We start from the raw sequence: 25,022 nt of genomic DNA, 5'->3' as shown, positions 1-25,022 counted from the left end.
TTGACAAAAAAAACACTGGATTAGCAAAGAGTTCAACCCTCTCAACAGAACCGTGGGATGAAAAACGAGGACATTTAGCAACTGGGCTCCAGGGACCACAAACCAGAAGGAATGAAGAGGAAAGGGTTAAGAACCGTAACGGTAATTGCCTGTCTCCATGGGATTTGGCTGCGAGGGCTTTCCTACAAATGCCTTCCAGACAGACGGAGCAAGACGTCATCCTCTTAATGACACCCACTAATCTTCATTATATTAGAAAATCTCTCGTAGCAATTGTTGGCTGGGAGCAGGGAGCCAGCACCATCAAGGAAGTGGAAAAATCCTTGCCTGCTCCTGAGGATGCCGCTGCAGCTCCTGGAGCTGTACCCCAAAGCTGCACGTGGGGATGACGATGCCGTGGGTGGATGAGGACCCACAGGACCTCTCCCCCATCAGCCAACCTCTTGCCTCTCCATTTGCTTGTACCCAGCCTTCACGCGAAGACATTTATCCCCTTAAAAGCCACCCTGCTCCCACACTTTGTCCAAACGTCTCTAAGTCCTCCAGCTTCTCCCTTCCCCAGCCAAAGGCGAGGAGATGATGGAAGCGAGTGGACACAGGCCCAGAAGGGAGCAAGACATGGCCTAGGTCTCACCAAGCTTCCTCAGCCACCAGAGACCTAGAGATGCCTCGTGTAACTCCATCCTCTGTCCCTCTGTCCTGTGCTGTCTGCCCACCTCTTGTCTTGGCCTTCAAAGGAGACAACATGAGCTTACCACGGCTTTGAGAAAAACCTGTGGGACTAAGGCAAGACTTGGTGAGGAGGAGAGGGTTGGAAGGACCAGAGAGGCTGTTGGGCTGCAGATGTGATCGCCCACCCAACTGTGAAGCCTCCAGGGTCATTTCACAAACATTGTTTGGAAGTGGTTGGATCTCAGGGTTGCATCTGGAGGATCAGGAGCAATGTTGCTCCAGTGGAAGTGCTTGAGGGCTCAGCCTGCACCACGGAGACTTTTAAGCACTGGTTGGGTGCCAGCCCATTTTGCAACCTCAGCGCTGGCATGAGCCCGTGGGAAGCACGGGGGAAAATGAGAGATGGCTGAGGGCCACCTGGCTAAGGGTGCTGGAACACCAGCCTTTCCCAAAAATCCTGTCCTAGAGCATCAGAAAAAGGTGTCTGGACTGTGGTCCACCAGCCAGGTCTTGGCGAGGTACCTCAACGGTCTCCCCATTTACATGAGGGACAACATGTGCATCCCTCTGAGCCATCCAGAGGTAGACACCAACCTTGGGCTTCCAGATGCCCACCATCATCCCACCAGCAACATCCTTTCCACCCTCTGGGACCTGCCCAGCCTTGGCCCATCCAAGGAAGAGGCACCAGCGAAGCTTCAGCTTCTCCAAAAGCAAGATGACTTTAGGTGGGGTGATTTTCTAAACTTACCATGTACCTTTCCCCTTAAAATTAACCTGATTAATATGAAATCGTCCCTGTCATGATGAGAGGAGCTTTGATTTCAGCTTTAACGAGTGCCAGGATGGGACTCACAGGGTTAAACCCCCTCCCCCCCCCAGGCTGTGCCAGCTCCATCTCACTTGGCAGGAGGGCACTTGAGACCCATTCTTCCAGAAGGAAGTCCACTCTCAGCTAATTAAGCAAAGCTGCTAATTAGCTTCCTGGCTGGATGTGATTGGGGGGGGGGAGAGGGAGGGGGCAGCAAGGGCTGTCTGTCAGTTTTTATGGACAGTTGGGAAGATGGAGACATCTCCTGCAGCAAAGCACACACTGCCACCACTCCGTGTCCCCGCTTGAGGGGAGGAGAAGGCACCTGCAAACCCCATTTCCCAACCAAACAGCGGATCCGGACCCACCAAATCACCCCCTCTTCCCCCTCTTCCTCACTTCTCCTCCCTACACCCAGGGAATTCCATCCACCCAGCACGCAGGAGGGATGCTTGGAAGGAACGCTATCCATGGGTAGGTCCCTCTGAGCTCAACTGATGCTCCAGGAGAGCGTTCTGCTGGTGGGGATAAACCCCAGATACATTACCCTATTTGTTTCCTCTCCCAGAAAGCTTGTTTTTCCCCCCTCTCTCCCTTAAGTGGCAATTAATTCTGAAGCTCCCGGGAGGTTACGGCAGCAGCAGGGAATTACAGGGCGGGCAGGGTGGCACACGGCCAACGCCGTTGGGTGATTTTCCACTGGCACGCCTCTCGGAACCGGGATGGAGATTGCTGCAAATCACACCATCGCGGACCAGCTGGCCACCCTGTGCCATCACGGAGCAGAACAACATGCCGGGGAAGGGAAGGCAGAGCATCCGTGCCCTCCTGGTGCATGGAAAGCAAAGCCGGAGCTAGAGGTGCTTCAACTCACCTGCATCTCCAGAAAAAAAAAAAAAACACAAAAACTGGGGGTATTTATCAAAGCCCAGAGCAACCAGGCAGGAATCAACTCCAAAACCCCCCAAAATCTGACCATAATCTATAGACCTGCTGTCTTAAAGGTAGGACTTGGGATGAATGTGGTGGTACAGAGAAAGGCTTCAAGCCACCACAATTAGTAAAAGCGTCCACTGCAGGTGTTTATCCTCCCTGGTCCCACGTGATTTGATCTGGATGATGATCTGATGACCAAAAAACCCCACCTGACCCTGTCAGGGTGAGATGGGTCCGTCTGGGTCCATGGAGAGGTCCCAGAGACCCACCACCACCTCCATCCTGGCAGGTGGTGACCAAGGGGGACATCTCCCAGATGCTCCGGGGTAGGATGAGGTGGGTCATCTAAGATACCTTCTCTGGCCACCGAGAAGGAGCAGCCAAGGAGACATCTGGGCTGTATCAAGAGCAATTTCTCAGCCCTCCCTAAATCCATCTCTGGTCCCAGTACTTTGAGTTTTGAAGGCAAAAAGCTTGTTTTGAAAGCAGCGATGGAGGCGTTGGGCCAGGTTCCAGGAACCCAGCTCACGATCGTCCCCCACCTCTGATCACCTACTCAGACATCCTCAGTTCTGGTGTTTTTTTACCCATGCCCAAGGCAAAAAAAACAGTACTAGTGAGAAGTGATGGCCTTTTTACACCTGAACCCTTTGTGCAAACCCCAAGAGGGACATTTTGAGCTGTTAACGAAGACAAGCACGACACTGTATTATTTTCTAGCAACATAAATCTGTGGAAGCTGAAGGTTTAGCACCTGAAATCCTGATCCGAGCAAGAGAAAGTTCATATCTGTCTTACAAACGGACTCCGAAAGCAGCTGGACCCACAGGCTGGAAGAGATGGTTCATTTCTCAGGAGGCTTTCCCACCACCAGGACCCTATGAAGGCAGCGAACCAAATCAGCTGGGCTCACTGTGGTGATGGATGAAATCCATACCCACGCAAATCTGCTTATATTCGATGCAAAAATCCCAGGAAAGAGCCTAGAAACTGGTTCCAGTATGGAAAGACGTTCAAGCCACCATAATGGCAGGCATTGGGGTCCATCAGCAGCACTGGGTGGGTCCTGTCCTGATGGTGGAGCCTAATGAAACCCCCCAGGCCAGGAGCTCACCTGGAGGTGTGACCCCATCACCAGAGAGCCCTGGTGCTCCTCCTGTCCTGCTCCAGTTTCTGGTCATGGGTAGGAGCCACTCAAACACATAGAGGGGATGGATGAACCATCAGGTACCATCATGATGGCTCCAAAGAACCATCAAAATACATCTTAAGATTTATTTAAGGGTGGTCATCAAGCTAAAAAATGAAGGGAAGGGGATGGAAAGGAAGATCAGAAGAACACAAAGAACACACCGCTATTACTCGCTGCCCCGTCCCTGCAGGTCAACTGGTAGCATGCGGGCTGTCCCACACCCCCACCTCACCACCGAGGCCACCTTGCAGACCCCCCCCAACCCCAATACCAGCGGGAAATTTTGGCTACCTGTAGTGGAGGAGTTGACCTTCCGTACTGTAATCCCGATAAATGTCATATTCTTTCTCAAACACTCCAGAAGGCGACGAACTGCAATACAGTAACAGTGAACAAGGAGTTACCAACGGTGACCGTGACGCGCCCGTGCCCTTAATTAAAGTCTCCTTCACTTTAGGGTTAACGAAGATGCATCCACAGAGACGGGCTCCTGGTCCCCACCAGCCTGGGCTCTACCCTTGGGACCCACTCCCACCTCCTCGCATCAAGCTTTGAGTCATGAATCATGACTCATAAAAAGTTTGGCAGATGATGACCAAGCCCTCCATGGCCGTGGTCTCCAGCTTCATTTCAAACCCCGGAAACACCACATTCTCCCTTAAACTCTGCCTATTTGTGCCTGGACAGATCCTAAACATCTCATGGCTTTGTCCCACCCATGGTCCTTTCCAAGTGCAGCTGTTCCTCATGCCTTGAGCATCGGCTCTCGTTCATCCAAGATGGTCAAAGCCAACATGGGCAGAGGTGACGAGCTCCAGAAAAGCCCTTTTTGCCACATTTTCATCTACCACCTTGCAGCCGATTTCATCTGAGCCCGCAGAGCCCTCGCTCCCAGAAGACAGAGAAGGTCCCAGCGCCAACAGCTACCAACCTATTCCAAGAGACACCTTATTGGGACACGCTCGTTGGAGAAACATGGAAAAAAGCACCTGGAGATGCAGGATGGTGTTAGCACGCTGTTTTTTGGACTATCACCAGCTTAAAGCCTCTCCCAGAAGAGCAAACCCACTCTTGCTCCACGTCCCCTTTGGCTTCAACTCTTGCCCAGCAGCCTAGAACCCACGCCGAGACCCTCCAACACCTCCCAATGAGGCACGCGACCGCTTACGACCCTTTATCTAAGGGCAACGCTTTCCAATATTGTCCAATATTTCCAATATCTTTTTTCCAAAAGACAGAAAAGGTCTTTTTTTTTTTTTTTTTAAATGCCTTAACAGCCCTTCGCTGTGGGAACGTGCAAATAAATCAGGCTGGTGCAGAAAACAGACGGTGCTGAGCAAATTATTAGACATTTGCTCCTCATCAAAATGTAACAGCAAACATCTGGAGAAATAACTTGGTTTTGAGCAGTTTTTGAAGGAACAGCATTAAACACCCACCCCCACCCCCCCATGTACACATTTAGAGGCTTTTGTTAATAAAATTCAGATCAGATGTTGGTTTCAGAAGAAGAAGAAACCAAAAAGAAACAAATCTTCTTAATAGGATAGACCTCAAAAATTTCATTCAGGCAAGAGGCGGTAAAATTAAGCTTCTGTCAAAGCTAATTTTAATGAGGCTTCCGAGCCCTGAAATTATGGCTGTGTTGAATGGCTTAATCCCTTTTTCCTCTCCAGTGCACGTGAATGAGCGCACCTCCTCCTCCATGACGCCCAGGGTCTTCTCAAGAGAAAGGCATCAGCTGTAGGTGCTGTACCCAGATCCATGGCTCCAGGATCTCCTCCCCAACGGGCAAAGCCCTGGAGGGAAGGGAATTAATGCTTCGGAAGCTTCCTAACGAAGAGGCCCGCTGCTGAAAGAGGTCATATATAACGTTTACAGAAGAGAAGGGCAATGGATGTTGGGAGAAGACCTCAATGAAGGTCTCTTCAGGCAAGTTCTGGTGATCAAAGCCAAGCAAGGGAAAGACCTTCATGGCAAAGAGCTCTTCTGGTGGTAGCATCCCTGCCCAACCATGGCCTGGAGAACCTTCAAGGACTATGTGCAAATCCCTGGTGCTGTTGGAGCTGAAAGGAGACTCCCCTTTTCTCCAGGTTTCCCCAGGAACCAAAGACTTCAGGACCACCTCAAGCTTCCCTACACAAGATCTGTCCTTTTGCCCTACTTCACGGACCTTTTGGAAAGATCTGCAAGGCAAGAAATGTCCTCCTGAGTCAGAGCAATGGTGTCTCCAGCCCAGTGCTCTGCTCCAAACCACGGCAGCAAGAGATGCTGTTCATGGAGAGCTCACGACTCCGGTTGCTGCCTGTTGTCCGTGCCCTTGTGCCCCCCCAGCGCCCAGTCCTTGTGTTTGGGGTGACAGCAGGGAGGTGTCCTCCAAGGCACCCACTTCAGAGATGTTTATAGACCAGTCGCCTTGAATTCATTTAATCCCTTCCTGAACCCACAGCAATATCAACCCCCACCGCAACAGATTCCAGAAGTTTCCTCCCTGCTGTACAACCCCCTTCCCCTCCAAAAAAATAATAAAAAAACTTCACCTGATGGTCAGCTCTTCCTTCTGGCCTCATATTTTTCAAAACACTTGCAATTAAAGGCACCCAACACGTCTCCTTGCATCCCAGAGCAATCCTTCCTCGCTAAAGGCAACAGGAATCTGGGAGCAAGAGGGGGATGTAAGCCTCCTCTGGGCTCTAGCTCCCCAAAATCTCCATTTTTTCCTCATTCTCACCTGACAGGAAGATCTGAGGAGCCCACGGCAGTTACCAGAAAACGAGCCGGCCGTAAATTCCCAGTAACGATGTCAGCCAACGCGCAGCTGCTGGAATTTCAGGCGCTTTCCAACCAGGTGCAAAGATTCTTCCAAACACAGCAAAAGCTGTTGAAGCAGCCCCAGAATTCCGCGGCTTTTAATTTTCTGGCCGTGCCAGCTGGATGCGGGAGGCGAGGGACGTGTTGAGCTCATAGGTGAATGGAGGTTATTCACATCTGGCTTCAAAACTTGGATGAAATTACCCAAGGAGGGAGGTTCTGCTCCCAGTTTGGTATTTCGTGCAGCCCACCTGACAGTAAAACCCTTGTCTCAACACAACTCCTTCCGTACTTTCTATCCCACTAGGAATTTGAAACCAGAGCTCCAAAACACGGCCAGGAGCGGGGACAACGCATGAGGCTGGTGGGATGAAACAGCTCGACACTTTTTGCTCTCAAACACACAGGCTGACTTAACACCTCGTAATCTTTAAAGCGAGTTTCCCGAGGCTGCCACCTCCTCCTCTTGAGATAAATTGATTAAAACCTCAGGTCTCGCTGACACAGAATCCGTGCCTGGTCCAAAAATGCCAGGCAAAGCCAACCGAGATCGACCGGAGAACTTCAAATCCACCCCACCAGCTGATGGGACTCCAGATCAGGAGTAAGATCACTGTGGGTGGCATCGCTCCTCCTTTAGGTGCCGATGAGTCAGGCTTGGCTTTGTTATCGTTGCAATCAGCTCTTATCAGTGAAGCTGCAAATGAGATTGATGGCAAAGATGGCCTCCACCTGCAGCTCCAGGAGCTGCAACCTTCAAGGTCAGCAACACCTGGGACATCCCCTCTGCTCTTCTGCATCCTACAGGAGATGAAAACTCACCCCTCCACTAAGGTCCCACTTGTCATTTTCAGGGTGATTTTAGCAAGTTCTGACCAAAAAGATGCCACGAGGTCACCACACAGACTGCCAAGAATAAAAAAAAGACCTGTCCAGCTGACGTGTGCCCCTAAAACTGGAGGTCTGGAAAGAAATATCACACCACAAGCAGGAGACAACCAGGGAAGTGGTGACAGGCTTCCACCAGACAACCTATTTTGGAGGACAAAGGTGCTGAGGGATGCTGAAGTTCACAGACATCAAATTCTGATGGTTTGTTTCATCTTTGATAATTAGAAGAGATTTTGCAGACCCATGTTTGGTTCTGGCTCTCAAGGTGATGATAGAGATGCAGAGATTTGCTCCATCTCTACCAGGAGCCATGGTCAGGATGGACCAAGATGTGATGTCTCAAGGGAGACAAGGGTCAAAGATGCCACCATCCAACCTGGGACCAGTCCATGTCTCCAGGAGGTGGAAGAGGGACAGATCAAGGAGCAGCTCCCCATCCTGGTTGGACTCGACATGCTGAACCTCGGCTTGTAGAGCCAAAATTTCATCCTTGGTCTTGCCAATAAATAAAACTGGTCTCCTCTGCCTGGTTTCCTGCTGAAACCTGGAGCCTGGTGTGGAGAAGGACCCCTGCAAGAAGCAGGGAGAAGTGGCTCAGATCTGGGAAACAGCTTCCCTCCGGGGAAGCAAGTTCTGTCCAAACTGAGCAAAACCAAAGTGTTCCTTCTGCTGCAGGAACATGGAAACTCGTCAAACCATGCAAATTCTTGGCCATCAGACTTGGACCCACAAAAGCAAAGATCTATGTAGTTTCAGAAAGGAGAAGTCATGGGGGCTTCAAGCTTGTAGACCTTCAAGTTTGCAGACCTTCCAAGCAGAACTACCAGGATGATGTCTCTGCAGACAACGGTCCTCCTGGTGACCCAGACTTGGATGTGCCATCAGCTATGGCATGAAAGCCCCATGAGCATGATATGACACGTGAAGAACGGCACAGATCACTCCCCAGCCTTTGCTTAGGCCTTGCTTTAGCCCCATCACATCATCATTTCAGTCTAACCCTGGAAAATCCTTACTGGTCAGGTTTGTGCCAGGCTGCAAAGTCCCACCCAAGGGACCTTAAAGCCCCCCCAGTGCCACCCCCTGCCCTGGGCAGGGACACCTCCCACCAGAGCAGGTTGCTCCAAGGCCCCTCCAGCCTGGCCTTGAACCCCTCCAGGGATGGGGCAGCCACAGCTTCTCTGGGCAACTTGGGCCAGGCTCTCACCACCCTCATTCTCAGAAAAAATTCTTCCTTTTAATCCAGTGGCTCTGACCTTTGCCAAGCACAATTAATAAGGTGGTGCCTTAAAAAAACTTGAAAAAAATAATTTTAAGGGGGGTTGGGGAGGGATCAGGCACAGGGTAGGGGACAAATGCTCCATTGCATCGCTGCCCGTGGGCCAGCAGGAATCTAACGATGCTGCTGCTTAAATATGAAATAGCTGGGGAGCCTGCCCCCGGCTCTCAGCGAGCTCCACGCCTGCTGCTCCCAGCAGCTACTCATTTAGGCTGAAATCTCAGCGAGTGACTTTTAATGACCTCCCCCAAAAAATTCAGCTTGTCTCGGAGAAGGAAGCAAACGCAGCCCGTCCTTCGGAGATTCCCCCGCCTCGTCTCCCACCGCGCTGCCTCCAGACATCGGCTGCGGCTCCAGCCCAAATCTTTGCTCTCCCTGCATCTCGACAGGGCGTTTGGTGGGATGGACTCGCTCAGCTGTCAACTCCACGCAGAAATCTCATTAGAGATGGTCCAGATGTTCCAGGGGATGCTGAGTGAGGGAGGACGGGGATAATTAACGGCCGATGGGAAACGAAACCCGTTTGGATTTCAAGAGGAAAGCAGGTGATGAGATGGAAGTTGGGTGGCAGTTGGGAGGGGGGAGGGAAACGCTGCTCTTCTCAACTCTGCTCAGCCCCTCTCTCGATGCCGGGCACGGTGGATGTGTCACACTGAGGAGATGCGGAGACCTTGGCCCGTGCTGTTCACGTAGAAAACAAACTGATCCCTCGTTCCTCTGCCCTATCCATGGGAAAAAAACTGGGGAGAAAGGGTGAAGGAAAGAGCCTCGCAGCAGGAAAGCATCTCCCCACCATCAGAATGACATGGAGCTGTTGGAGCAGGGCCAGAGGAGGCCACGGAGATGCTGGGAGGGCTGGAGCCCCTCTGCTGTGGGGACAGGCTGAGAGAGTTGGGGGGGTTCAGCCTGGAGAAGAGAAGGCTCTGGGGAGACCTCGGAGCCCCTTCCAGTCCCTCAAGGGGGCTTCCCTTGATCTACCAGCTATGGACCAGGTCCTACAGCCCAGGATGCCACCAATGGACGATGCTCATCTGGGTTTAGCATAAAGCTGCCTAGGACTTGTGGGTCCTCGGAAGAGCTGTGACCCAGCCAGCCAGCACCCAGAGAGGGTTAATCCACCCCGGCTGGCCTTGCTGAGCTTCAGGAGGTTCTGTCCTCACTCCTCCAGCCTGTCCAGGTCCCTCTGAACATCAGCCCTGCCCTCAGGCACAGCAGCTTGTCTGCAGACTTGATGAGGGTGGCTTCCGTCTCCTCCACAGGTTATCAATGAGGATATGGAACAGGATTAAGTCCCAGGATGGGTCTGGGAGGAGCTCCCCTTGCAGCCAACCATCAAGTTGGGTATGAACCATTAACCACCAGCCTCTGAGCCTGATGATCCAGTTTTTTACCCACCTTGTAGTGTCCCTGTCTAGACTCCAACGTCCCAACACAAGGACGTCATGTGAGATACATCAGAAACTTCGCCGGAGTCAAGGCAGATGTTCCAATCATCCAGGTAAGTATTTATACCATCACAGATGGCAATCGGGTTGGTCAAGCGTGATTCACCCTTGGTAAATCCATGCGGGCCATTCCCAATTTTAGCAATATCCCTTTCTCTTTGGTGTGTGGACAAAGAGCTGAAGGAAAATCCTCACTCAAAACGGAGTGTTTTAAGTGCTTTCAATATATTTCCCTTTCCTCCGGCGTCTGTTGGGAGGCTAAACCAGACTAAGGCTCCGTACCCAAATCCCACTCCTCTTTAAGTGCTACTAAACCACGTATTTAAGTCAATAGGCTGAGATTTCCGGGCCAGTTTTACCAGGAGCAACATGCCCTTCCTCTAAAATTAAAAACGGCTGTAACTCATGAATTTGCCCCTAAAGTCAGTTCGACTAAATCGAACTAAGAGCCCTTCAAATTCGGGACGGCAGCAGCCGAGGAAGCGTTTAACGCGGTCCAACCAACGCACCAAAAATGAATTTAAATCAGCGAGGAGCATCTTCACATTCATGCGGATGATGAAATTAATGCAAATATGTCAACACGCCCTCACCCACACCATCTGCTCGGCAGGAGCCGCCCGTGCACACTTAACCCCACCACGTGCCCTTGATACTGAGGCTTTTAGGGCTTTTTGCCACGTTTAGAGACAGCGGTTCTGCTGTACGAGAGCGCTGTGTCCAGCGCTGGAGTCCCCAACATCAGAAGGACATGGAGCTGTTGGAGCGGGACAAGAGGAGGCCACGGAGATGCTGGGAGGGCTGGAGCCCCTCTGCTGGGAGGACAGGCTGAGAGAGATGGGGGGGGTCAGCCTGGAGAAGAGAAGGCTCCGGGGAGACCTTGGAGCCCCTTCCAGTCCCTCAAGGGGCTCCAGGGAAGCTGGGGAGGGACTCTGGATGAGGGAGGGGAGCCATAGGAGGAGGGGGGAGGGTTTGACACTGAAAGAGGGGAGATGGAGATGAGATCTGGGGAAGAACTTCTTTGCTGTGAGGGTGGTGAGAGCCTGGCCCAGGTTGCCCAGAGAAGCTGTGGCTGCCTCATCCCTGGAGGGGTTCAAGGCCAGGCTGGAGGGGGCTTGGAGCAACCTGGTCTGGTGGGAAGTGTCGGAGGTTGGAACTTGATGATCTTTAAGGTCCTTTCCCACCCAAACCATTCTATGATTCTATGATGATGCAGCTGCACCCTCACCATGGACATCAAGAGCTGGAGGGTGCCCACAGCCTGAAGTTACTTCTGAACCCTACACTGCCCCAACCAAGGGAACTAAGTTTAATACGAGGGAAAAAATACCAAATGCAAATGGCACGAGATGAGTGGCTCCCACCCTCCTGCCCCAACCCCCACATCACTTGCCAAGACCCAGGGCTCTGGGCTAATCCCTAATTTGACTAATGGGATCTCATACAAGCCTAATTACGCCGGAGCCAGATTCCAAACCCGATTGCCGAATGCCTTTGATGACAGTTGCTAAGACGGATGCCCGGGCAAGGTTTTCAACGTGCTACTGAGACACGAGAGATGCTAAAAACTCCCCAGATTTGCTGTCTGGTGGGGCTGCTCTGCTCCATCTCAACACTGTGGGGTCCATCAGCTCCGGTACTCCCAGTGCCCATGTTTCCACGGCAGGATGGGCTAAAGTTGCTCTAGGGGAGGTTTAGGATGGATATTGGGAAATATTTCTTCCCCAAAAGGGCTGTGAAGCCTTGGAAGAGGCTGCCCAGGGCAGTGGTGGAGTCGCCATCCCTGGAGGGATTGAAAAGCCGGGCAGAGGTGGTGCTGAGGGACACGGGTCAGTGGTGGGTTGGTCAGCGTTGGGTTGATGGTTGGACTCCATGAACTGAAAGGTCCTTTCCTTGGGTGACCTCTCTATGATTCCATGGTGCTGATGCGACCCGGGGTGGGCACAAAAAAGGAGGAGCGAACCCCAAAACCGCAGCGAGCGTCAGTAGAGGGAGCAGCGACACCAGTCCCGGAGCTGCCTCTGTTACCGCGGTGACGTCCGAGGGATGGAGCAGCACATCTGGAGGAGCCACACATCTGGGGGAACAGCACATCTGGAGCTGCCTCTCACCTCCCGCCTGGCTCGGAGCCGGCAGCGTTTGTAAAAGGCGGCTTTGCTTGGTTTTTTTTTTTTTCCCCTGGGTGGGAACCTTCTCCCAGCTGGGGTGGAGGACACTTCAAAGGTGATTTTTCCATTTAATACCCTAAACTGGGGACTGCGAAAGCTCCAGCGCGGACACACGTTTGCTTCTGGCAGCTTTAGCCTGGGAACCTCTGGCAGAACAGCAAACAACTAATAAATTAAAAAGAAAATATTAAAAATTAAGGACCTTTTTCCCCCCTAGAAGAGGAAATGGCACCATTTCACAGCGGCTCGTAGAGGGGCATCGCTTTTATTTTTAAAATAAGGGAAAGTGACGACTGAAATAGCACAGCTCCATGGCGAAGCCAGGAATAGAAATGAAATCCCAGCGCCTAATCCTCTCTTCTAATCACCGGCCTGCAAGGCTTCATACTCTTAATTACAGCCACCGCTTTGAATAAAAGTTAAAAGATGGTTTTCTTTGCCGTTATGTAAACTGTATTCTGGGTCCAAGGATCTACGTAAGCGCTTGGCTGCTTTAGACAAATACCCCGACTAATCCCGAGTCCCGGTTTGCGGCGGAGAATTCAAGGAGAGGATATTAAAAAGAAACAGGACCAAGCGCTCCGTCCCCGATTTCATCTCCCGCCCTGGCTTAGAGCAAGAAATGCAAGATATGAACATTTTTCTGGAAAATATTTCAGGATGGTATGAGGAAGGGGAGTTAAATCTTGAGATGCTGTTTGCTTTATACTGGAAATGCATTTTCTGCTCAATGTTGTCTCCAAATATCTGTGTATTCATCACCCAAGAGCCTGGCTCGCCTCGTTATCGCTTTGACTAGATGGTCTTCAAAGGTCCTTTCCAAGCCAAACCATCCTATGGTTCTATAAGAAATGTTTCATGCTGAGGGTGGTGAGACACCAGCCCGGGTTGCTCAGAGAGGTGGGAGATGCCCCATCCCTGGAAACTTTCAAAGTCAGGTTGGACGGGACTTTGAGCAACCTGGTCTAGTTGAAGATATTCCTGCCCATGGCAGGGAGGTTGAACTCGATGGCCTTTCAAGGTCCCTTCCAACCCAACCCATTCTATGAACTTCTCCAGAACCCTGGCCAGAGGAGCCAACACCAACCACGAACCCCACCCAGAAGTGATTCAATACTTGAGTTTCTCATAACAAGGCGAGCAGAAGCATCTATGAAACCATTAAACCTTCTCTCGATACTTAAGAGAAAGCAGCAATCGTTGGCGACCTACAGTAGATGATCACAAGAGATCTCTCACCCCACATCCACATGGATACCCAGTAGCAGAAACACAGGTTAACCCAACTCACTTCCACGATCATCATGATTTGCTTAGAGGTGCTCTGAGAAAGGTAAATAAAGGCATGAAGAGAATCATAGAGTTGTCTAGGCTGGAAGGGACCTTTAACATCATAGAATAGAATATTTGAGCAACCTGCTCTAGTGGGAGGTGTCCCTGCCCAGGGCAGACGGGTTGGAACTCGATGATCTTTAAGGTCCTTTCCAACCCAAACCTATCTATGATTCTATGATTTCTGTTGGAAGGGACCTACAATGATCATCTGGTCCAACTGAGTTCCTCTTTTGACCCACCACGCTCATTAGGAGAACTCCATGGTGACTCCAAGCATCTGCAGATGCGAATCTCACTTGGAGAGGGAGAGTGCTGGGTTGCCGTCACGATATGGGTGGGAATGACCTCGGATAAGTCGATAACAGGGATAAAAGAGGACAAAAAGACGCTGGAAGACGCTGGAAGACGGTGGATTTGGGAGCTGGGCTTTGTGTGCAGCCGCCGTGCTGGGCGCAATCTGCTTGCAGCATGCGGAAGCGCTGGAGAAAGACGCATGACCTGGAAAGTGATTTCCTGCAGAGAGCTCTCGGCTTTAATTACAGGCTGAAAGCTCGTTCCCACCCTGCCAAGCTGCCTGCCTCCCCCCTGCCCCCCAACCCCGATGGTTCCAATTAGCATCCTTCCCAGTATCGTGCCTGACGAGGTTTGTGAGACGTTGGATCTCATGGAACCAGCAGAAGGGTAAGAAGCCGAGGGGGCTTCCCTGGTAATCGTTAAATCAAAACCCTTCAAGAGCAACTCAGCTGTGATGGACTCGGCTGCTTGAAACGAGCCGCCCGGAGGCTGCTGGGTGGAAAAAGGAGCTTGAGCCACAGCCTTGGTCACCTGGATCTCGGTCACCCTGTCCCAAGGACACGGATCCTTTCATTGGGCAAGGTGTGTCCAACAGAAGGTGAAAACGGGAAGCGAGAGGACGCGGGAGAGCAAAGCAAATGCGCTGCAGCTCTTAGTGAAACCGTATCGACCTTCTTCCACTCTGCTCCGCTCTGGGGAGACCCCACCTGGAGTACAGCGTCCAGCTGTGGAGTCCTCAGCACAAGAAGGACATGGAGCTGTTGGAGCGGGGCCAGAGGAGGCCACGGAGATGCTGGGAGGGCTGGAGCCCCTCTGCTGGGAGGACAGGCTGAGAGAGTTGGGATTGTTCAGCCTGGAGAAGAGAAGGCTCCAGGGAGACCTTGGAGCCCCTTCCAGTCCCTCAAGGGGCTCCAGGAAAGCTGGGGAGGGACTCTGGATCAGGGAGGGGAGCCATAGGAGGAGGGGGAGGAGGGGTTTAAGCTGAAAAGGGGGAGATTGAGATGAGATCTGGGGAGGAAATTCTTTGCTGTGAGGGTGGTGAGAGCCTGGCCCAGGTTGCCCAGAGAAGCTGTGGCTGCCCCATCCCTGGAGGGGTTCAAGGCCAGGTTGGAGGGGGCTTGGAGCAACCTGCTCTGGTGGGAGGTGTCCCTGCCCATGGCAGAGGGGTGGGACTGGATGATCTTTAAGGTCCCTTCCAACCCAAACCAAGGTCTACAGACTAAACCCGTAAAACCATTACTTAAGCCATGGGTGGCCCTGTTCCAACCTCGGGGTATTGGCAGTCCCAAGATGCCCGTTTCTAGATGAACACACCATGGAGGTGTAAAGGACACCAAATGCTGTTTCAGAACAAGTCCTACCATGGCAGCCGTGCAGAGGAGAAGGCTGGGCTTGCTGAGGTCACTTTGTCTGCTTGGGGAGGGTTTTCTAGACCTCGGGAGCAGCCGCTCAGGAAGCAGAACCATCCAGTCCTCTGGTACCAGCAGATGGAGAAGGCAACCAGGAGGAGAATTCAGAAATGCCAAAATGTTTTTTTTCTGGAGCTACATGAGTTTTATATGTATCTTCCACCCTCTTCCTCTGCAGGAAGCCCTCAACACTTGGATTCATCAGCTGGAAGGGGACAAGTGGCACCTGAGATGCCCTCTCCAGCAGTGACGGTCCCTCCTCTGTCCAAGCTGCCCATGCATTGAAATACCCCTTCTCCAACCTCCAAGTAGAACAGTTTGGCATCTTGTGGGTTTTACGAGCTGGCAATCCAGAAGAAAGTCCATCCTACAAACCCTGCCTGAATTGATGCAAAGGTCAAGGTCTATGTAAGGTCTCACAACCTGTGGAACCCCTGGCAGCTTTCTCTCCGGGGTGGAGTGCTTCTAAATCGAGGAGAACGAGTTGATCTTGGCAGAGGGATGCTCCCCTTCCCACCATGTAGCTGGTCTGCCGGTGTGATATTCAACCAGCTGCAGAAGAGCTCCTCAACGCCCAAGCCCCAAGACCACAGAATCGTAGGGGTTGGAAGGAACCTTTGGAGATCAACTAGTCCAACATCCCTGGCAAAACAGGGTCACCCAGAGCGGGTTGGACAGGAATCCATCCAGGTGAGTTTGGAAGATCTCCAGAGAAGGAGACTCCACAACCTCTCTGGACAGCCTGTTCCATCCAAGGAACATGCCATAGCCAGTATCCTCACCAACTGAACCTGCCACCAGCCATGGAGATGGCACCCAGCTGGGAAAATCCAACCTTTGGCTGAAGAAATGCTCTGAATTTTGACGCATTAGGTGACTCCTTGAATCAAGACGTTGGGAAGAAAGGTCTTTGGGATCCTGTAGGGCTTTGTGAAGCACCCCCTCCCTGTTCCTTCCTCGGTATTTTGGAGGAGAGCTGAGAATCCCTGCAGGGACCTGGAAAATCCCTGCGCAGCAGATGCTGCAGGGACTTATGTCACCATTCCACCTGCGCTCCAAACCCGAGCACGCCAGGTCTTCCCTTCAGAAAAAGGATAGAAATTGAGAGAACTGCAAGCAAAATTGTGGTTTTGTTCACACGAGGCGCAGCGAAACGGCTCTCCGGACACTCAAAATGTGCATTTTTCTAGGTTTGAGCCATTTTTTAAGCGCCAAAACTGCTTTTTTTGGGCTCTTGCAGTCGGAAAATGGCTGCTGCCTGTAGCTGGCTTCAGGATCGGGGGGGAGACCTGCAAGAAAAGCGCAAAGTCTTGAAAAATAACTTGGGTGCAATTTCACAGCAGATAGGACTTGGGTAAAGACACCCCCGTTCTCAGAGTCCTGTGTGGTGGTCCAAGAAAAGGTCTCCTGATGGTCTGAGAAGGTTCATGAGCTTGTCCTTCAGGCCTCCAGTTGTCTCTCTTCCCTGGCGAAGCAGGAGTAGAGATGTTCCCCGTGGGTGATTGCATGAGCTCTTTCAAGCAGGTCCCCTCTACCCATCCCCCCCCCCCCCCCCCCCCCGAAGACTTCTCCAAGGATTTCCAGCACCAGGAAGACTCTGCACGGACCAATAACCACCGACACTTTCAGAGAGCGTAGAAAAACCCAGTGACCTGAGAGAAAACCCAGCCGACGTGCCAGCTGCAGCCTGCTGGGAGATTTCACAGCTGGCTCCTTACGCTTTGTAGAGAAGTTGCCGTTTTTCAGACAAGCAAGGCAAAGTCTCGGGCAAAAGACAACATAAAGAAGAAATTCCTGCTGGGAATTTCCTGCTCTGCCTTTGCTGACCACCAAGAGAAACCTGCTACTGAGATCCCGAAGATGAGCAGAGTTGAGACAACACCGTCTCCAGAGATGGATCCAGCAAATCCCATCTCACGACAGAAGCGTGAGGGCAACCCCGGCGAGATCCAAGCACTCGGCAACAGCACGTTCCTTATGGATGCATCCCTGACACACACACACACATGGGTGATGGGACCAGCCCCAACATGGTCCACTCCTCCACTGAGGACATGAGGAACGGATTGGGAGCAGCTTCCACCATCTCCTACCAAACCAGCTGCTCTGGTTCCTAAATTGTCCCATCACCGCAGGGTATGGGGCACCTCGGAGGGCAAACTCCGATGAGATCAGTTGCTCGAGACTTGCCCACTTCCCCTGACCTCCCTTTTAAGACCAGAGAAGTTCAGGAGGGAAACTCTTAGCCAGAAACCTTGCTGAAATGACTCTAAAACTTAATGTTATGAAACCTGGAGCAGGAGGTCCCACCAGATGACCTCCAGAGCTTCCTTCTAGCCTTGGCTGGAATTGCGGTGACCCCAAATAAATGCCCCCCCTTGATATTGCACATCTTAACCCCATCTCAAAGTCCCTCTGTGGCCACCCATGGACAGCAAAGCTTGGATGCAGCCCTGAGTGCTGAGACATCTGTTGTCTCAGGAGGGATCTCCAAGATCTTGGAGCCCCACAAGTGCTCAAGCAGTGTCCAGCAGGTCTGGCCTTGCCAAAATCAGCCCTTGAAGGTCATCCCACCCTCCTAGATTGCCCCATCCCTGGAAACATTCCAGGCCAGGTTGGACAGGGCTCTGAGCAACCTGGTCTAGTTGAAGATGTCCCAGCCCATGGCAGAGCCACAGATGGGCTTTGAAGGTCCCTTCCAACCCAAACTATTCGATGATTCCATGATCCCTACAGCAAGGAGCTGCAGAAACGATCTTCATTGAGGAAGATGGAAATAAAGCAGTTCGACCCTCCCCATGGCCAGCGTTTGCCCACCCACCAGGTCAAAGCCATCGCTTCGGTGGGCAGGCAGTCCCGCAGCAACAGAGATGTCACCCAAAGCAGGGCTGGAGGTGCCTTCAAAGATCATGTTAAGTTCAAGATCTGGCTCGCTGTGAATCAAAACATCCCCTCTGCTCACCCAGGGCATCCATGGTGGTACATACTTTCTTTGTCACAGGGTCCCTGAGAGCCAGCGACTCTCAGCCCCCACCGAGTGGCCTCCTGTTCATGCCTCAGGGATAAAAAGGGATGGTATTCACTGTCTCCCCCTGAAGAAATTTTCATGTATTCAGATATTTTAAGCCCCAGAAGAAACGCCTGGTCCGTCCGTAACATAACGCTCCTTGCCCGAAGCAGCTTTCCTAAGTTTTAAGGCTCGGACGGGTACAGAACAGGCACATTCTATAGAAATATATATATTTTTCAGCTTGTGCCTGGAAGTTGCTCGTGGGCAGAAGCCACCACTAAAAAGCAGAGATACCCGGAACGCTGAGAAGCTGAAGGCACAGACGCCCGAACCGGCTCTGCCCTTTGCAGCCGCTATCGCCGCTATCAAAAATCAATTTTTAATTTGCAGAGCTCTACTTCGCCTTATCTGTGCCAGGCCCGAGAGCACCAGCCCCTTCTGGAGATGAAATCTCTGCCTCCCTGGGAGCTTCCCTGCAGGTCGGGGAAAACGAGCCCACCTTCTTCATCTGTGCTTCGCAGGAGAAATCAGAGACGGATAAAATCCCCCCTGGGGTTGTCCATCTAGGGGTCATCCCCGGGGCTGTGGAGCAAACGCTCCATCACAGCATCCCCGGCAGCATGCAGACCCTGTGCTTTTCTCGCTCCCACACCCTTTCCACACGGATTTAACCGTTTGGCGGCGCTACGCCGATATTTCGGCAGTTTCCCATCCCTGCTGGAGTTGTCTCATCTACCAGGCTCAACCACATCTCCCCATTCCACCCACAGCATCTCCCCTTCCCTTGAGGCGGTTCCAGCAATGACCCACCCCATTTCTGGTGGGAATAAGGATGGGTTTTGCCACCAAACCTCCCTCCCAACAGCCACAGACCATGCAGCAGCATCCTCACCCCCTCCGAGGGTTACCTCCGCCTTTGGAAATCTCTCCCTTAACGGGCCGTGTTGACCTTGAGGTCTCAGCAAAGCTCTCCAGGCTTTCCAGCCATGCTCAGAGGGGAAGGTCAAGGAGGGAACGTGATTTTTTCCAGCCAGGACATGAAGGTGAAGCGATTTTAGCGTGTTTCCACCGGAGCGGGATGTTGGGCTGAGCTGAAGGGACAGGACCGTTCGTGTCACCTCCAGGGATGCAGGTGGAAACTGTCCACTGAGCAGGAATCTCTGCTCCCTCTAGTGGCATCTGGGGTTGTGGTTTGGTTTTTTTTTTAATTTTTTATTTTATTTTTAAAGCTAGGAAACCTGCTACCAGCCCCTGGCAAGGCCAAGGCTATGAAATATCAGGGCTGAAAGGACAGAACCCTCCAGCAGCCCAGGAGTAAATCCACCCCAAGGCTGGTTTGCTCTTCTCCACGAGCAGAAGGTTTCCAGGGGTTAAGCCTTTCTATTTGAGAGCCCAGGCGCATCCCTCCCTCCTCCCACCCCTACCCAGCAGCTCTGCATCCCATAATACACCCCTATTTTTTCCAGCACTGGAAAAGGAGAGAGAACGCGGGGGTGGAGGACGTGAAGGATTATTGACCACACGAGCTTCTGCGGTCCAGCGTGCAAGGGTCACGGGGAATGGACCAGGGAGATTAAAACCCATCCACTCCATCCCCGTTAACCCTTCACGCTGCTTCGGGAACAACCTCCTGCTTCACCACCAGCATCCCGGGCTGCATCCCCAGCAGTGCGGCCAGCAGGGCGAGGCGGGGGGCGGATTCTGCCCCTCTGCTCCGCTCTGGGGAGACCCCCCCATCCCCCAGTGCTGCCTCCAGCTCCGGGGCCACCAACATCAGAAGGACATGGAGCTGTTGGAGCGGGACCAAAGGAAGCCACGGAGATGCTGGGAGGGCTGGAACCCCTCTGCTGGGAGGACAGGCTGAGGGAGTTGGGGGGGGTCAGCCTGGAGAAGGATCCAGGGAGACCTTGGAGCCCCTTCCAGTCCCTCAAGGGGCTCCAGGAGAGATGGGGAGGGATTCTGGATCAGGGAGGGGAGCCACAGGAAGAGGGGGAAGGGTTTGACACTGAAAGAGGGGAGATTGAGATGAGATCTGGGGAAGGAATTCTTCTCCCTGAGGATGGTGAGAGCCTGGCCCAGGTTGCCCAGAGAAGCTGGGGCTGCCCCATCCCTGGAGGGGTTCAAGGCCAGGCTGGAGGGGGCTTGGAGCAACCTGCTGGTGGGATATGTCCCTGCCCAGGGCGGGAGCACCTTTCACGGATGCTTTTATCTCTTCTTCTCATTCTGGTTTTATGGAGGAGCAAACCAGCTCTCTAAACATGACCAATGAGCAATCTAATTAGAGGAGCCGTCCATAAAATACCTTTAAACAACAGAAGTCAAGAGCTGTGGGACAAGGGCTCTGCTCTTCCACAGCCCTGGGAGACCATCAGGGCACCTCAACCAGCAAATTTTATTCCGCCAACCCACATCCCTTGATTTTACCTTTCCGTTTCCTCTTTCACGACGGCGTACTGGGTGGACTGGCGGCTGGACCTCTGCTCCTGCACCTTCTCGCTGCCCTCCAGCTCCTGTTCCAGGGAGGAACTGGTGCTGCCCTCCCTGCTGACATTGCTGCTCCTCCCGGGGCTGTTCTCCGTGGAAGCCCTCGGTGACTCCGTGTTCTGCTTCAGGGTCTGCAGCTTGGCCAGGGGGATGATGTCGCAGTTCTGCGGCCGGTGCCACACCGTCCTCTGGGTGGTGGCATTGTAGTAGTAGAAGCGGGAGGTGTTGGGGTCAAAGAGCTCCCACCACTGGTTCTCATTGGTGCGCTTGATCCGCACCCCGGCAGGAGGGTCCCACACGCACTCCCCCGTGATGAGGTTGGCGTACATGCGCTCCCGCGTTCGAGGCTCGATGATTTCCACCCATTCCAGCCTGAAGGAGAAGAAACAGAGAGAGAGAAAGACTTCAACGAGATGATCTTTGAAGGTCCCTTCCAACCCAAATCCAGTACCTAAAAGGGGTCTACAGGACAGATGGGGAAGGACTCTTGATGAGGGAGGGGAGCCATAGGACAAGGGGGAAGGGTTTGACACTGAAAGAGGGGAGATTGAGATGAGATTTGGGGATGAAACTCTTTGCTGTGAGGGTGGTGAGAGCCTGGCCCAGGTTGCCCAGAGAAGCTGTGGCTGCCCCATCCCTGGAGGGGTTCAAGGCCAGGCTGGAGGGGGCTTTGAGAAACCTGGTCTGGTGGGAGGTGTCCTGGTGGGACTGGATGGTCTTGAAGGTCCCTTCCCACCCAAACCATTCCATGATTCTATGATTCAAGGCTTGTGGTGGGTACTGGGGAGGGACGATGGAGAAGAAGGGTGGCTTGGGTGGGGACAGCAACTCTTTCTTCCTCCCTACCAATGGCCCCAGCACTATTTACACTAAATGCAGTATTCACAAAGGGCTGCAAGGTGGTTTTCAGCTCCCAGGGGAAGCTTGAAAGCCAGATAAAACACCCCAGAATACAGCACCCCAGTGTTCACCCCAGCTCACGGCTCGAGTGCTGTGTCCAGTTTTGGTCCCCTCACTACAAGAAAGCCATCGAGGGGCTGGAGCGAGTCCAGAGAAGGGCAACGGAGCTGATGAGGAGTCTGGAGCTCAAGGAGAAGGGTCTGGAGCCCAAGCCTTGTGAGGAGCGGCCAGTCTAAACCTCCCCCTGGAGCAGCTTTCACCCGTTCCCACGAGTCCTGTCGCTGGATCCCAGGGAGAAGACATCACCTACGCGCTGCTCGGTGCGCACCGGTATTAAATTAGCAGTTGGTCTGGGTACGGAGCTCATCACTACAATTTGGAGCAGAAAACGTGGGTTTTTAACCTTCCTCCCATCACCCCCTCCCCTGCTGAGCCGAGGACCAGGCACCATCAGCCCAAGGGGGCGAAGCAGCTCGCTCAGAAACGCAGCAGAAAGGGGGTTATTGAAATCATAAAAGCAGCCAACGGGGCTTAGAAATGCAAAAGAGGATTACAAGAAGTCATAATCCCAAAGAACAGGCAATTTAACTGATTTTTTTTTTTTTTTCTTTTTTTCCCCCATTAGCCCAAACGCTGCAGGTGTCACCCTTTTGCTAATCCTGGGACACACACACACACACACACACACACACACACACGCACGACACCCCAGGCTCTCCAGCAGCCGCCTCTTCATTCAACTTCTTCATTGTCGGGTGGGTTTATGCAAAAAGATAGGAGGGATGTTCGCATTAACTACAATTTCTTCCTTGGAATTTGTCTGCCTTTACAAGTCTGTTAAGAAAGGTATAGAAATAGATAAGGGAAAAATAATTTAAAAAAAAATAAAAATATATATATATAAAAAAAAAAGCCCCCGGCGTGCTAAGCGGAGCTTATCAAACGAGGTGGCATTTAAAAGTGACACATTCAGTGAGTCAGACCGAGTGACGGATCCCATCTCGCTGCCTTTTCCCGGGAGCGAGAGTCCCCTGTGGGTTTTTTGGTTTTTTTTTTTTGTGTTTTGGTTTTTTTTTTGTTTTCCAGAAATGCCCGATTTGCTCAAGCGCTCGCAAGAAGGAAAAAGCAATCCTGCTTCTCTAAGCAATCCTGCTTCAGCAGGGGAGTTGGACTGGATGATCTATATGGTCCCTTCCAACTCTAAAAAAAATTCAGTGAAATTCAGTGAAAAAAGAGAGAGGCTGTCAGCCCGGCCCCAAGCCCTCCCCCCCAGCCCCAAGCTGCTCCGGCTCATCCTGAAATTTGATTTAAATCGTTGGATTGAAAAAAAGGAGCGGGTTTTTCAGGTGCCAGAGGTCCCCAGCTTTGAAGAAAGATACTTCAATGATGAAGACCTCTCCACCTCTTCACGGCACAGAAGGGATAAAGCCGGGGTTGAGCTTTTTCTTGCAGAACAGAGAGGAAAAGCGCTTGGAGGAGTGTAAATCCCGTGCCGTGCCTGGTCTCGGACAAAGAAGCAGCCTGGACGCAGCGCGGCAGCAGAGCTGGAGGCCAACTCAAGCTTGGCAGAGCTAAGCTCACCTTTAGAGAGGTGATTCTGCCACTTTACTCTGCTCTGGTGAGACCTCACCTGGAGTACTGTGTGCAGGTCTGGAGCCCTCAATATAGAAAGGACATGGACCTGATGGAGCGGGTCCAGAGGAGGGCCACCAAAATGATCAGGGGGCTGGAGCACCTCTGCTATGAGGACAGACTGAGGGAGCTGGGGTTGTTTAGCTTGGAGAAAAGGAGGCTCCGGGGAGACCTCATAGCGGCCTTCCAGTACCTGAGGGGGGCCTACAGGAAGGCTGGGGAGGGTCTGTTTACAAAGGCCTGCAGTGACAGGACGAGGGGCAATGGTTTTAAGCTGGAGAAGGGGAGATTTAGATTGGATATTAGGAAAAAATTCTTTACCGTGAGGGTGGTGGAACACTGGAACAGGTTGCCCAGGGAGGTGGTTGAGGCCCCTTCCCTTGAGATATTCAAGGTGAAGCTCGACGAGGCCCTGGGCAACCTGGTCTAGTAGGAGGTGTCCCTGCTGACTGTGGGGAGGTCAGACTAGATGACCTTTGGAGGTCCCTTCCGGCCTGGACCAATCTATGAATCTATGAATCTATGAAATATAAGGGCATGTAGTGATAGGACGAGGGGTGACGGCTTCAAACTGGAAGAGGGGAGGTTTAGATGAGATCTGGGGAAGAAATTTTTCACTCTGAGGGTGGTGAGATCCTGGCCCAGGTTGCCCAGAGAAGCTGTGGCTGCCCCATCCCTGGAAGGGTTCAAGGCCAGGTTGGATGGGGCTTGGAGCAACCTGGTCTGGTGGGAAGTGTCCCTGCCCAGGGCAGGGGGTGGGACTCGATGGTCCTTAAGGTCCCTTCCCACCCAAACCATTCTGTGGTTCTATGATTCACAACAACCCCAAGGTGCGGGGGCCATCAGAGGGGTTACAGCGCTCGTCCTGTGATCTAAGTTGGGTTTCATCGAGCCAGAACTTGTACCATTAAGGTCAATGTGGCCTCAAAGAGCCACAGAAGCTCTTGGGCAACTTGGCTGTTGCCTGCTGAGTGACCCAGCGCTCAATATCCCCCGTGCCTCATCCAGCCATCCCTCCATAAAGCCTCCTCCGTATCCCTCCTGCCACCACAGCAATTAACGCCAGGAGCCAATCCGATTAGGGGAAGCTGAAATTTCAAAGTATATTTTACACTTAAAACGACTTGGAATTTATTGATAACTGCAGTTCCGAGGGGAAAAATAGCTGAGCAAGCATCTTTCTGTAATGGGGTCAGAAGCCTGCATCGATTCAGCGGCGTCTCGGTCAGAAAGAAATGACTCAGAGCAAGGACCTCCCATGTGGCTGGAGGGGTATTTTTCAAGCTCTTAAAGCCTCCAAGAAGGAGCAAACTATGTCTAGGAGGATCAAGCAGCATCAACTTTACCAAGACCTGAGGCTTCAGGTTGACACAGTGAGAGCAATTCGAATTCCTACTCTTTGGCAAGGTTTTGGAGACCAAGTCTACCTTAGAAGATCACTTGGTAGAAGCTCTAAAGCACCTGGGGTGCTCTGCTCCCCAGGTCTCTCATCCCTGGGTGATGGCTTCAACATGGTGCTGCCCCAGATCCAAACATGTCCAAGAACCAAAATCCCCCCGTGAGTGCATAATCCCACAAAGATGATCATTCCCATCTCATTCCCACTCTTAAAATTAAAATAAAAATGAAATTAATCATAGAATCACAGAACGGTTTTGGGTTGGAAGGGACCTTTGAAGACCACCTAGTCCAACCCCCTGCCATGGGCAGGGACATCTCCAACTAGACCAGGTTGAAGCCCCATCCAACCTGA

The 25,022-nt window shown here is 52.3% G+C and overlaps 1 protein-coding gene across 1 annotated transcript in view; it reads right to left on the bottom strand.

The window, feature by feature from the left end:
* The window catches only part of ARHGAP39 (Rho GTPase activating protein 39), a 133,886-nt gene that overhangs the window by 27,626 nt on the left and 81,238 nt on the right, over positions 1-25,022 (bottom strand). The window contains exons 2-3 of the mRNA XM_074145411.1: positions 20,678-21,109; positions 3,903-3,983 (exon numbers count right to left, since the gene is read on the bottom strand). Coding sequence (XP_074001512.1) covers positions 3,903-3,983; positions 20,678-21,109 — 513 coding nt within the window. The remainder of the gene's footprint in view (positions 1-3,902; positions 3,984-20,677; positions 21,110-25,022) is intronic.

Source organism: Numenius arquata, chromosome 3 (genome assembly GCF_964106895.1).
Source record: "Numenius arquata chromosome 3, bNumArq3.hap1.1, whole genome shotgun sequence".
NCBI classification, from domain to species: Eukaryota; Metazoa; Chordata; class Aves; order Charadriiformes; family Scolopacidae; genus Numenius; species Numenius arquata.
This window is presented reverse-complemented; position numbering and strand designations above follow the sequence as displayed.